The 12,744-nt window shown below is 39.6% G+C and overlaps 1 protein-coding gene across 1 annotated transcript in view; it reads left to right on the top strand.

Moving 5' to 3' along the window:
• Positions 1–12,744, top strand: part of DNAH14 (dynein axonemal heavy chain 14) — a 323,430-nt gene that overhangs the window by 5,683 nt on the left and 305,003 nt on the right. The window contains exon 2 of the mRNA XM_078440753.2: positions 12,494–12,599. Coding sequence (XP_078296879.2) covers positions 12,494–12,599 — 106 coding nt within the window. The remainder of the gene's footprint in view (positions 1–12,493; positions 12,600–12,744) is intronic.

Genomic DNA, 12,744 nt, shown 5'->3' on the forward strand with positions numbered 1-12,744 from the left:
CTCAGTGTCTAGAGAGGGAAGAGGGGCAGGACGTGGAGTTAATAGGTGGTCGTGCCTGTGTGGAAGTCCCCATAAAAACTCCAGTAAGATGGGGTCCAGAGAGCTTTCAGTGTGGTGAGCACGTTCACATACTGGGAGGACGGGTCCCATCTCCACAAGGACAGAAGCTTCTGCACTCGGGTGTAGACTTCAACCTGTGTATCTCTTCATCTGGCTATTCATCTGTATCCTTGATCACATCCTTTAGTAACTGGTAAATTTATGTCATTGTTTCCCTGAGTTCTGTAAATGATTCAATTAATTGGGAAGGGGGTCCTGGAAAACTAATTTTTAGCCAAGTCAGACAGAAGTTGCGGGTCTCCTGGGGACCTCCGACTTGCGATTAGCATCTGGAGTGGGGAGCAGTCTCCTGGGATTGAGCCCTTAACCTGTGGGGTCTGACATGGTCTCCGGGTAGGCAGGGTCAGAACTGAGTTAAATTGTAGGACATACGGCTGTTGTCACAGAATTGTTTGGCGTGGGAAAAACCCCACTCGTTTGGTGACCGGAAGCACTTGGGTGTGGCAAATAATGTGAAAGGAAAAGAGATATATCGGAGGAAGACTCAGTTTTTCCAATTCTGCTCCACATCACCCTGATACTCTGTAATTTTTTAAGTCCTCTTGTCAAAAACTTAAAAAAAAAACTTAAGATTTTGAATGGGGTTTTATTGAATGTAAAGATCAGTCAAGAGACAAGTGACATTTTAATGTCTTTCTATTAATGCTTAGCTCTTCTGATCTTCTCTAGTACGTGTTTGTTTTCTCTTTGTTAAGTTTCTGCTCTAGGTTTTTTTCTGAAAATTTTGTTTCCGGTTTTATTGAAGTACATTTGACAAAAATACTGTATATATTTAAGGTGTAGAATGTAATGATTTAGCATACATATGCATCGTGTAATGATTACTGTGAGTAAATTCACACATCTGTCACCTCGCAGTTACACGTGTGTGTGTGTGTGTGTGTGTGTGTGTGTGTGTGTGTACACGGTGAGAAGCTTATACTCTTGGCAAATTTCAGGTATACAACATGGTATTATTAACTACAGTCCCAGTGCTGGAGTTCACCTTAAAGGTAAAAACTACCAGTTATCTTACCAACAAAAGGTGGGTTTACTTGGGAGTAAAAGAGAATTGCAATCCAGGACAAGCAAGCTGTGGCAAAACCCCAGACAAGTCTGGGGAACAAAGAAGAGGTACACTTTTTTAAGGAGAAAAACGGTAAGTTGGGAAGCTGTTATGAGCTAAAAGTCCACTGGAGTAAACTGGGAGTTCAGAGTGTGGTGGCTTCTCATTGGCTGAGCTGTTGTGAGGGGCTGGGGGTGGGGTTCGGGGGGAATGAGGAAATTGTCTCTTCCTTCTGCCAGAGTAGCAGAGTAGTATCCACAGGCAAAGGTAAGGTCAAGTTGGTCTCTTCCTGTTGGGTCTGCAGTTGCTAGGAGTGGTAGGGCTGAGATCTCCCCCTGCCGAAACCCCCGACCACATTTTTACGCCGTACGTTAGCTTTCCAGAACGTAATCGTCTGGTAACCGGATGTTTGTATCCTTTGACCAGCATCTCTCTGTCCCCTCCATCACTCGTCCATCATTTGACTCTCTAGGAGTTGAGCCTTTTTTTCTTCTTCTTCAGATTCCACATATAAATGATACCGTACAGTATTTATCCTTCTCTGTCTGGCTTATTTCACTTAGCAGCACATCTGCAGGTTCATCCGTGTTGTTGCAATGGCCTGAATAATATACCGTCGTATACACAGACCACATTTTCTTCATCCATTCATCTGTTGACAGATACTTACGCTGTCTCCCTGTCGAGGCCGTCGTGAATAATGCTGCAGTGACCATGGGGGTGCAGATACCTCTTTGAGGTGCTGATTTCATTTCCTTTGGAGGTGTGTCCAGAAGTGGGATTGCTGGTCATGTGGTAGTTCTATTTTTAATTTTTTGAGGAATTCCAGAGTGATTTCTATAGTGGCCGCATCAATTTACATCTCTCCTAACAGTGCACGAGGATTCTGTTTTCTCTTCATCTTCGCCAGTATTTGTTATTTCTTGCCTTTTCGAGTCTAGCCTCTCTAACAGGTATGAGATGATATCTCTTTGTGGTTTTGATTGGCATTACCCTGATGATGAGTGGTGTCGAGCATCTTTTCATGTCTGTTGGCCACCTGTGTGTCTTCTTTGGAAAAATGTCTGTTTAGGTCCTCTGTCCATTTTTTCATCCAATTATTTGTGGGATTTTTGCTACCGAGTTGTAGGAGTTTGTTACATATTTTAGATATTAACTTCTTGTCACATCTGTGGTTTATGCACTTTTTATACCACTCTGTAGATTGCCTTTTCATTTTGTTGATTATTTCCTTTGCTCTTCGGAAGGCTTTAGTTTGATGTTGGCCCCACTTGTCTATTTTTGCTTTTATTACAAGTGCTTTTTTTGTCATGTCCAAACAATCATTGCCAAGACCAATGTCAAGGAGCTTTCCCCCTCTGTTTTCTTCTGGGAATTGTACCATTTCAGGTTTTCAATTTAAGTCTTTCATCCATTTTCAGTTAATTTTTGTGTATGGTATAAGATAAAGGTCTAGTTTCATTCTTTTGCATTGGAATATTCAGTTTTCTTAACACCATTTAGTAGAAAAACCTATCCTTTTCCCATTGTATGTTCTTGGTGCCCTTGTCAAAAATTAGTTGATGTGTATATGTGTAAGTTTATTTCTGGGCTCTCTGTTCTGTTCCTTTGGCTTATGTGTGTATTTTTATGCCAGTACCGTACTGTTTTGATTACTATAGCTTTGTAATATACCTTTTAAGTCAGAACATGTGATACCTTTAGCTTTATTTTTCTTTCTTAAGATTGCTTTGGCTATTTAGGGTCTTTTGTGGTTTCATACAAATTTTAGGACTTTTTTTTCAATTTCTGTGAAGATGGCATTGGAATTTAGATAGAGATAGCACTGAATCTGTAGACCATTTGGTGTAGTGTGGACATTTCCATTATATCAATTCTTCCATTCCATGCTCATGGTAGAGATTTCCATTTATTTGTGTCTTCTTCAGTTTCTTTCATCAGTGTCTTAGAGTTTTCAGTGTACAGGTTTTTCACTTCCATGGTTAAATTTATTGCTAAGCATTTCATTCTTATTGATATTATTTGTAAATAGGATTGCTTTCTTAATTTCTTTTTCAGATAGTTTGTAGTTAGTGTCAAGAAATGCAATGAGACGTATATGTCGATTTTGTATCCTGCAACTCTACTAATTTATTAGTTCTAACAGCGTTTTGATGGAGTCTGTAGCATTATATATATATATATATGTATATATATATATATATATATATATATATAGAGAGAGAGAGAGAGAGAGAGAGAGAGAGAGAGCGCGCGCGCATCATGTCATCTGCAGTTAATTTTACCTCTTCTTTTGTAATTTAGATGCATTTTATTTTTCTTGCCTAATTGCTCTGGCTAGGACTTCAAGTACGGTGTTGAATAGAAGTGGCGAAAATGGGCATCCTTTCCTTATCTTTGAGGAAGGGTGTTTACTTTTTCACCATCGACTATATATAAAATTATCTGTGGTCTTGTCATATATAACCTTTATTATGTTGAGGTATATTCCTCCTGTGTCTAATATGTTGACAGTTTTTTCATCATAAGAGGGTGTTGAATGTTGTCAAATGCTTTTTCTGTATCTGTTGAGATGATCATATGGATTTTTATCCTTCATTCTGTTAAGGTGGTGTGTCACATTTATTGATTTGCATATTTGAACCATCCTCACAACCCAGGGGTAAATCCCACTTTATCATATTGTATCATCCTTTTCTTGTGCTACTAATTTGGTGTGTTTTTTTGGTTGAGGGGTTTTGCTTCTGTATGCCTCAGGGATATGGCCTGTAATTTTATTTTCTTGTTTCCTAATCTGACTTTGGGATCAGGGTAATACTGGCCTCATAAAATGACCCTGGACGTGTTCTCTCTTCTTGTCTTTTTCTGGAAGAATTTGAGAAGGATTGGCATTAGTTCTTCTTTAAAGGTTTGATAGGGTAATGTTGGCATTAATTGCTATGAACTTTCCTCTTAGAACTACTTTTGCAGCATAGCATAGTTTTTGGTATGTTGTATTTCCATTTTCATTTATTTCAAGATATCTTTGATTTTCCTTTTGATTTCTTCATGGACCCAATGGTTGTTTAGGAATGTGTTGTTTAATTTCTACTCACTTGTGAATATTTCAGGTTTCCTCCTGTTTTCGATTTCTAGTTTTATAACATTGTGTCTGGAAAAGATATGTGATATGATTTCAAGGCTTCTTTAATTTCTTAAGACTTCTTTTGTGGCCTCATATGTGATCTATCCTAGAGAATGTTCTGCATTCACCTGAGAAGTATGTATATTCTGCTGCTGTTTGATGGCGTGTTTTCCATGTATCTGTTATGTCCATTTGGTCTAAAGTGTAGTTCAGATAAAAAGTTTCTTTGTTGATTTTCTGTCTGGATGAAGATTTATCCGTTCTGAAAGTGGAGTACTAAAGGCCGCTACCTATTATTACTGCATTGCTATATATTTCTACCTTCAGATCTGTTAATATTTGCCTTATATATTTATGTTCCCTAACGTTGGGTGCCTATATGTTTACAGTTGCTATATCCTCTTGATGAATAGATTCCTGTGTCATTATATAATGGCCTTCTTTGTCTCTGGTTGTAGTTTTTGACTTAAAGTTTATTTCATCTGATATAAGCCGCCCCCCATCCCCAGTCTTTTTTGGTTACTGTTTGCATGGAATATCTTTCTCCATCTCTTTTCTTTGAGCCTGTATGTGTTCTCAAAGTTGAAGTGAGTCTTTCATAGGCAGCATACAGTTGAGCCTTTTTAATCCAATCAGCCATTCCATCTTTTTATTGGAAAATTTAGTGCATTTACATGTAAAATAATTATTTGCAGTTAACAGCTTGTTAAATGTTTTCTGGCTATTTTATAGTTCCTTTGTTACTTTCTCCCTTCTTTGCTATCTTCCTTTGTGGTTTGATGATGTGGTTTGATTGTGGTTTGGTGTGCTTTGATTCCTTTCTTTTACCTTTTATGCATTTACTATAGGGTTTTCCCTGGTGGTTACCAAGAGGCTTATATACAACCGCTTATTGTGATGATAGTCTGTTGTAAGCTGAAAACAATTTGACTTTGCATACAAAAGCTCTGTCCTTTTACTTCCCTCTCCCACATTTTATGGTTTTGATGTTATAATTTACATCTTTTTATATTATGTTTACATTAAAAATTATTTTAGCTATAGTATTTTTAATACTTTTGTTTTTTAATCATTATACTAGAATTAAGTGATTTATATACCCCCATTATGGTGATATTCTAAATTTGTCTATATTATCTTTACCAGTAAGTTGTAAGTTTTATACTTGCATATGTTTTCATATTACAAATTAGCACCCTTTTATTTCAGCTTGAAGCGTTCCCTTTAACATTTCTTATAAGGCAGGTCTAATGGAGATGAGCTCCCTCAGCTTTTGTCTGTCTGGGAAGGCCTTTATCTGTCCTTCACATGTAAAGGACAGCTTTTCTGGGTACAGTATTTTTTGTTGGCAGATTTTTCCTTTCAGTACTTTGAATATATCATTCCACTCTCTCCTGGTCTGCAAGGTTTCTGGTGAGAAATCCCCTGATTGCCTTACGGGAGTTCCCTTTTATGAGATGAGATTGTTTTGTCCCACTATTTTCAAAATTCTCTCTTTTGATTTTTGATAGTTTGAATACAGTGTATCTTAGTTAAGTCCCCTCTGTGTTGAATCTGTATGGGGATTTTTTTTTTAAGTTTTTATTTAAATTCCAGTTAGTTAACATACTAGTTTCAGGTGTAGAATTTGTTGATTCAGCACTTACATAAAACACCCTGTGCTCATCACAAGTGTACTCCTTAGTCCCCATCACCTATTTGCACCCGTCCCCCACCCATCACCCCTCTAGTGACCAGCAGAATGTTCTCTATAGTTAAGAATCTGTTTCTTGGTTTTCCTCTCCTTGTGCCCCACCATGATCGTTTGTTTTTTCACTTAGCGTAATATACTCTACATCCATGTCATTGCAGGTGGCAAGATTTCATTCTTTTTTGTGGCCGAGTGTCAATGTCCCATTGTGTATTTGCACCACATTTTCTTTTTCCAATCATCAGTCACTGGATACCTGAGTGGGCTCTTATTAGCTTTACGCACCTGGACGTCCCAGCTTTCTCCCCAGATATGGGCAATTTTTAGCCATTGTTTGAAAAAACGTTCTCCTCCTTTCTCACTTCTTCTGGGACTGTCATATCCTAATATTATTTTACTTGATAGTACCCCACATATGCATAGGCTTTCTTTAGTCTTTTTCATTCCTCGTCCTTTTTCTCTGATCGCATAGTTTCAAATGATCAAGTCTGCTGTTGATGCTGCTGCATGTTTTTTTCATTAATAGTTTTCTTCAGCTCCAGAATTTGTTTGGTTCCTTTTTATGGTTTCTCTCTCTCTGTTGGCCTTGTCAGTGTGTTCACATTGTGTTTCCCTGATTCTGTTTAGTTGTCTGTGTTCTCTCGTAGCTCACTGAGCTTCCTGAAAACAGTCGTTTTGAATTCTCTGTCCAGAAATTCATACGTCTACGTTTCTTTGAGATCTGTTAGGGGAAAATTACTGTGTTCCTTGGGTGGTGTCACGTTTCCTAATTTTGTGGAAGCCCCGTGTTGATGTCTGCTTTTGGTGGGGCGGTCTCTCTCCCAGCTTTAGGGACCGGCTTTGATGGTTAAAGACCACGTGCAGGTGGATGCAAGGGCACTGGCTGGGGGCAGGGGGCACTTCTGGCTCTGGGAACGACCCTGCAGCATAATGTCCGCATAGCGTCTTCAGAGAAGTCGGTGCGGGCATCGATTTGTCCCCCTGTGAGGGCTGTTACGGTTGAGGGGATCCCTCTCAACTCGGGGTCTGGCTCCCGACTGCCCTGGTAGTGGTGGCAGCACTGGTGTCTGACGTGTGGGCGCTTTGGGAGTGACAGGAGCTTCGGGGTCTGAGTAGCTGGTTACCCCACAGTGGCTGCCGGGCCTGCGACGTGGATGCCTGCGGAGTGGCCACGAGTCGGCCTCTGCCTCTGCGTCGTGCACACAGCTGGAGCACTCGGGGCGCCGGGACCCACGGTACGTGTGGGGTTGCAGCCCGGGGCAGCAGAGCGGCAGCCCCTTCTGGGGGGAGGGCTGCAGCAGTGTCTCCACGCGGAACGGTCCGTGGTAGTGGGGGCTGTTGGTTCCCTCGGTGGCTAAGGCCGCTGCTGTCCTCTGTGGAGCAGCACGCTGGGGTCCGCGCGACTCACACTGTGGGATCCTCCCTGTGAGCGCCGTGGGGGGTCTGCGGCTGTTGTGGGGGCCGCTGAGATCCTCGGTGACGAAGGCTCCCAGGGTCCTCTCTGCAGAATGTGCCACTGGGGACTGTGATGGCAGCCCCTGTGTGGCTGATGCTGACAGCCCGGCTCCTTTGTCCTCAGCAGGCGGCTCAGCGCAGCCAGTCTCCGCAGGGGTCCTTCTGTGCAGTTACTCTCTTCTCTCCTCCCTGTGTGGCTGCCGGTTCTTAATTGGACTCTCGAGCCCCCCGGGCCTTTTTTGCACGTAGCTAGCTGTCTGTTCTTTTTGTGGGGGGACAAAGAGTGGGTTCTCCTCCTCCATATCTTGCTGATGTCCAGAGGCCTGATCTCTTCTCTGTTTTTTTCTACTTTCTTTGCATTTATAAAGTTTTGCTTTTTCTAACTTCTTAATTTAGATAGTCTTTTTTTATATGAGATCTTAAAGCTTTTATTTACCTATAAGTACTTCTTTAGATGTATCTCACAAGTTTTAATACTTAATATCTTAGCATCTAATTGTTAATGTTTTGGATTTTCATCGTGATCCCTGAGTTACGTAGGTTTTTCTTAATTTCTGGATTTATGAAATTTCATTTTTTATTCCTTTACTTCTAATCTGGTTGAATTGTGGGTGTGGAATTTGGATTGTATGAAGATAAATTATTTGAAATCTGTTGAGATCTGCATTATGACCAAGTAGTGGTTAATTTTGAAACTGTGCCCTGTGCACTTTAAAATACATGCATTCTCGGGGCGCCTGGGTAGCTCAGTCGGTTAAGCGTCTGACTTCGGCTCAGGTCATAATCTCCCGGTTCGTGGGTCTGTGCTGACAGCTCAGGACCCTGGAGCCTGCTTCGGATTCTGTGTCTCCCTCTCTGTCTGCCCCTCCCCTGCTCATGCTCTGTCTCTCTCTCTCAGAAGTAAACATTAAAAAATTTTACTAAAAAACTACATGCATTCTCCATTTCTTGAGTTGTACACAGTGTATTTGTTAGGTCATAGTTTTAAATTAGATTAGTAAAATCTGTATCCTTACTAGTTTTGTTTTTGTTTTGTTTGGTGCCAGAGGGGGTTGGCCTGATTAACTGAATTTGTCACAATGTTTCATTATCATGCTATGTTCATTTGTTTCTCCCTATGATTCTGTCAGTTTTGAATTGTGTATTTTGTATTACATATTTTGAAGTCATGTTGTAGGTGGAAGTTCAGAACCGTTTCATTTTTCTGGTGAAATGAACCTTAATCATTATATAGTGAACTTCTCTAGATCTAGTGACTCTTTCTGCCTTACTGCCTATGTTTCTGATATAAATATAGCTATAATATCTTCATTTTGCTTAATAGTTGTCTGGTATATCTTTTTCCCAGCTTTTACTACATCCTTTTGGTATCCTTTTGTTTTAGATACTTGTCTTTTAAGATCTACCTGGATTTCTCTCCACCCCCCGGTTTTTCTGTCTTTGTCTTTGTAGAGAATTTAGTCTACTTGTAGTGACTATAATTATTCATATGTTTTGGCTTATTTCTGCCACCTTATGTTGTGGTTACCATAGAAATTTTAAGACGTATGCTTAACTTACCAAAATGTCAATTTAACCAATTTTAATCTTCCTGCAGAAAATACAAGGATCTTAATTTAATTTTGATCATCCCCCTCCTGACCTGTGTGCTGTTGTTATAGAGTCTGGTTCCACCTCACTTTTAATCCCCCAAGAAATGATTACTGCTTTATGTGGTTAGTGTTCATTTAGATTTACACATATTCATTACTTCTGCTGGTAATTATTTCTTGTATCTTAGACCTGTCATCTTGGGATAGTATTCCTTCTTTTTTAAGTCCTTGTGGAGTACATTTTATTTGTCTGTTGACTTTATTTGCCTGAAATGTCTTTATCTTGCCTTCATTTTTTGAAACACATTTTTGCTAGGTATAGAATTCTAAGTTGACAGCACATAGAACATTGGAGATGTTATACTGTTGTTTCAGGGGTGTGTGTGCACGTGTGTGCACACGCATGTGTGCTATAAAGAAGTTCATACTTAGTCTCATTTTAAGTAATCTGTCTCTGGCTACTGTTAGGATCTCCTTTTTGTCTTTGGTGTTCTACAGTTTCACTGTGTTGAAGGGGTGTGTGTACACGTGCATGTGTACACTTATATATGTATACGTTCATATATATGAACATATGCGTTAGAATTTGTGGAACTCTGTGAAACTGTAGATCAGTGTCTGCAAAACTCTCGGTCATTATATTCCCCATTATCTCTCTTCTTCCAGACTCCTGATGAGTGTTATGTCAGATTTACCATTCTGCCGTCTCTACTGTTTAACCTGTCCTCATTTTTTCCATCTCTCTCCCTTGATAATTTGTTCAGATCTACCTAAATAAAAGGTGGGTACTATTTGGGAAAGGGAAGGAGGGATTGAATATTATATGGGCAGCCTACTGAAGTCAACCACAGTCATCCTTTGTTTATTTTTTTTTTTTTTGGTGTTTTAAATCCCTGTTTTGTGTAAACACAGAGTTGTGTTTTGCTTCTGATATTTTGAAAGGTTCATGCATTATTCCAGTTCTTCTAGACTTACAACATAGAATATATTTTAACCTTTATTTTGTTATCTATGCACTTTAGGTATCATCCGTTGACTCCATGTTGTGAAATGAAGAAATTAGAACATAATTCATGCATTTACATTCTTAACTGGCACCTCATACTCCCAGATTTTTATTGCATGTATTATAATTTTAGCTCTTCTTGTGGGCATCTTTATACTTTTAAGTAATATAGTTAGACTTCTCTTATTTATCAGGTTTAAGTAGTGGCTGTTGACCTGTGTATTTGAAAGATGAGGAACACTCATGCTTCTAATATTCCATTTACTTTCTCTTCTCCCCCTCTTGATTTTTTTCAGTACTAATACTATTTTTCCTGTACAAAAGTGTTCGGTTCTGTAATCATACGTCCAATAGTTGTTTTGACCTAATTCTATACTTGAATGAGTTTAATGCTCTTACCTTTGTTTTCTTTATTGCCATATTTTTGCCTTCATCTCTATGCAGAAATTATTGCATACCTTTTACAAGAAAGGTCCGTGGACGATATCTTCACTGAATTCTGCACGTGTGAAAATGTTAGCTTCATACTTACATGAAAACTTGGCTCTGATAAAATTCTTAAGCCACTCTTTTCTCCTGAGGAAATGTTCTGGCATTTGAATGTTGCTGTGGAGAAGTGTGAGGTTGACTTGATTTTTTCACTTGTCTTCTAGGAAAAAAGAATAACTCATTTGATTTTTTTTACCAACTCATTTTGATTTTGTTTAAGAGTGAGATTGAACAACTTTCCTCTTTTTTTTTTTAATGTTTGGTGGTGATGGTGATGGCATGAAAGTATAAGCCACTCCACAGTTAAAGTAGCTGTTGGGACTGATGTCTCCTCTCTAGTGGTGGCTGGCAAACGATGGCCTATTGGTTGAATCTGGCCTGCCACCTGTTTTTCTGTGTCTACAAGCTGAGAATGGTTTTTATGAAGGAATAATGACAAGCAGTTTGATGATAGGTAACACTAACTTTGAATCCCAATCACATAAAATGTTGTCCTTCTCAAAAGAATTCTATGTTCTTCATTAAAAGGTTTGTATTGGGGTGCCTGGGTAGCTCAGTTGGTTGAGCATCTGACTTGTGATTTTGGCTTGGGTCACGGTTCCAGGGTCGTGGAATGAGTTTAACGCTCTTACCTTTGTTTTCTTTATTGCCATATTTTGTACGGCAATATCCCCTCCCTTCGAGTCCTGCATTGGGCTCAGCGCTGAGCAAGGAGTCTGCTTGGGATTCTCTCTCTCTCTCCCTCTGCCCCTCTCCTCCGCTCATGCTCGCTTGCTCTCTCTCAAAAAAAAAAAAAAAAAAAAAAAAGGCTTGTAGTAAAAACACTTATACTCAGCTATTTTTGTACATTGAATTTCATCAATAAAACATTTGTGGAAATTTGTTTTATCTTTTGTTGTATGACTAATACGTAAGTAACATATTTGATTTTTGCCTTCTGATCCACAAGCCTAAAATGCCCTTTGGCCTTTTAGAAAAATTTTGCCGACCTCTATTCTGTTGCAAATCCAGAATGGGTTTGATTCAGGGATGCTTTTGAATCTAGTGGGAGTCTCCCTTGGATTCGTCTCCTTGTCTCAAGTGTGGGCCCCAAATTTGTAGCCTTCAGTTCTTGGTTGCAGTAAATGATCTTTCTGTGGCCGTTCCTGGTACTCTTTGGGTCTGATTTCTACACTCTGAGTCTCATCACCAGATAGACCTGTCCCGTGTTGATACTGCTGTTGTTGGCTTCATAGCTAGTGTAGAACTCTCTGTCCTTTCTATTCCAGTAAGAACTACTCTTGCCTCTGGCCTATTGCAGTCATAGTTGATTTGTCTGATGCTGAGTCACATGACAATTAAAGCTTTTTCCACCCTACATGGATTCTAGACTAACATCTTGCCTTAACTTTAGTTACAGTATACTTCCACGCCTGGACAGAACATCATCCTTTTTTGGAAGATTTCTGGATCTTGTTAGATTTCCCTCAGGAATCAGAAAACAAGCCTTTCTTTTTTTTATTTCAAAACCCGCTCCCTTTTGTTCTGTCTGAAGAATGCTGGTGGTGTATGGATATGGCCTTTTCGCACTTAGTGAATGGTGAACGAGTTTAATAGCTTCGCCACTGGTTATGTTGACTACCCTACGTTCTTTCTGATGATTCTTCCTGAGGGAGGCTCTTAAACCTTATAATTACCTTTAGTATGGAGTTGAAGGGAAATTGGAGTTATATGCACACAAACCCGTCTTTGTAAGGAGGAAAAAGCTGCCTTAGAGGATGTTAGAGAATACAGAGACTGCCCTGAGAGGAATAGCTAGCCTCGTGAAGGGTCAGGAAATTCTGCGATTCGGAGAAAATACTTGAAGGTCATGGAGATGCTAAATTAAGCCTAGTGGGAGGATGGGAACCACATATGCAGGTTTGAAACTGCTAGTCATAGCTGTGAAAGCATCCTTTATGTTTAAAAGATAACATGAATGTATATTTTGCAGCCTGTTATTTCAGAGTCCTGTTTAGAAAAAAAAATATCGAAAATATACCCATTGACATGATGACAGATGAAGACATGAACCAGGAGAAAAGCAACACAAAAGCAAGGTAAAATAAGATATAACCAAGTTAACATTTCAATACTGTATGCTAGCGGTAAGCCCTTCTGACGGTGAAAAATGCCAAGTGTCCTGGGAGGAGTCCTGGGAGGATCGGATGATGGTGCCGGCCTTTATGACGGAGTGGTCCTTAG

Source organism: Panthera onca, chromosome F1 (assembly GCF_046562875.1).
Source record: "Panthera onca isolate mPanOnc1 chromosome F1, mPanOnc1 haplotype 2, whole genome shotgun sequence".
NCBI lineage: Eukaryota > Metazoa > Chordata > Mammalia > Carnivora > Felidae > Panthera > Panthera onca.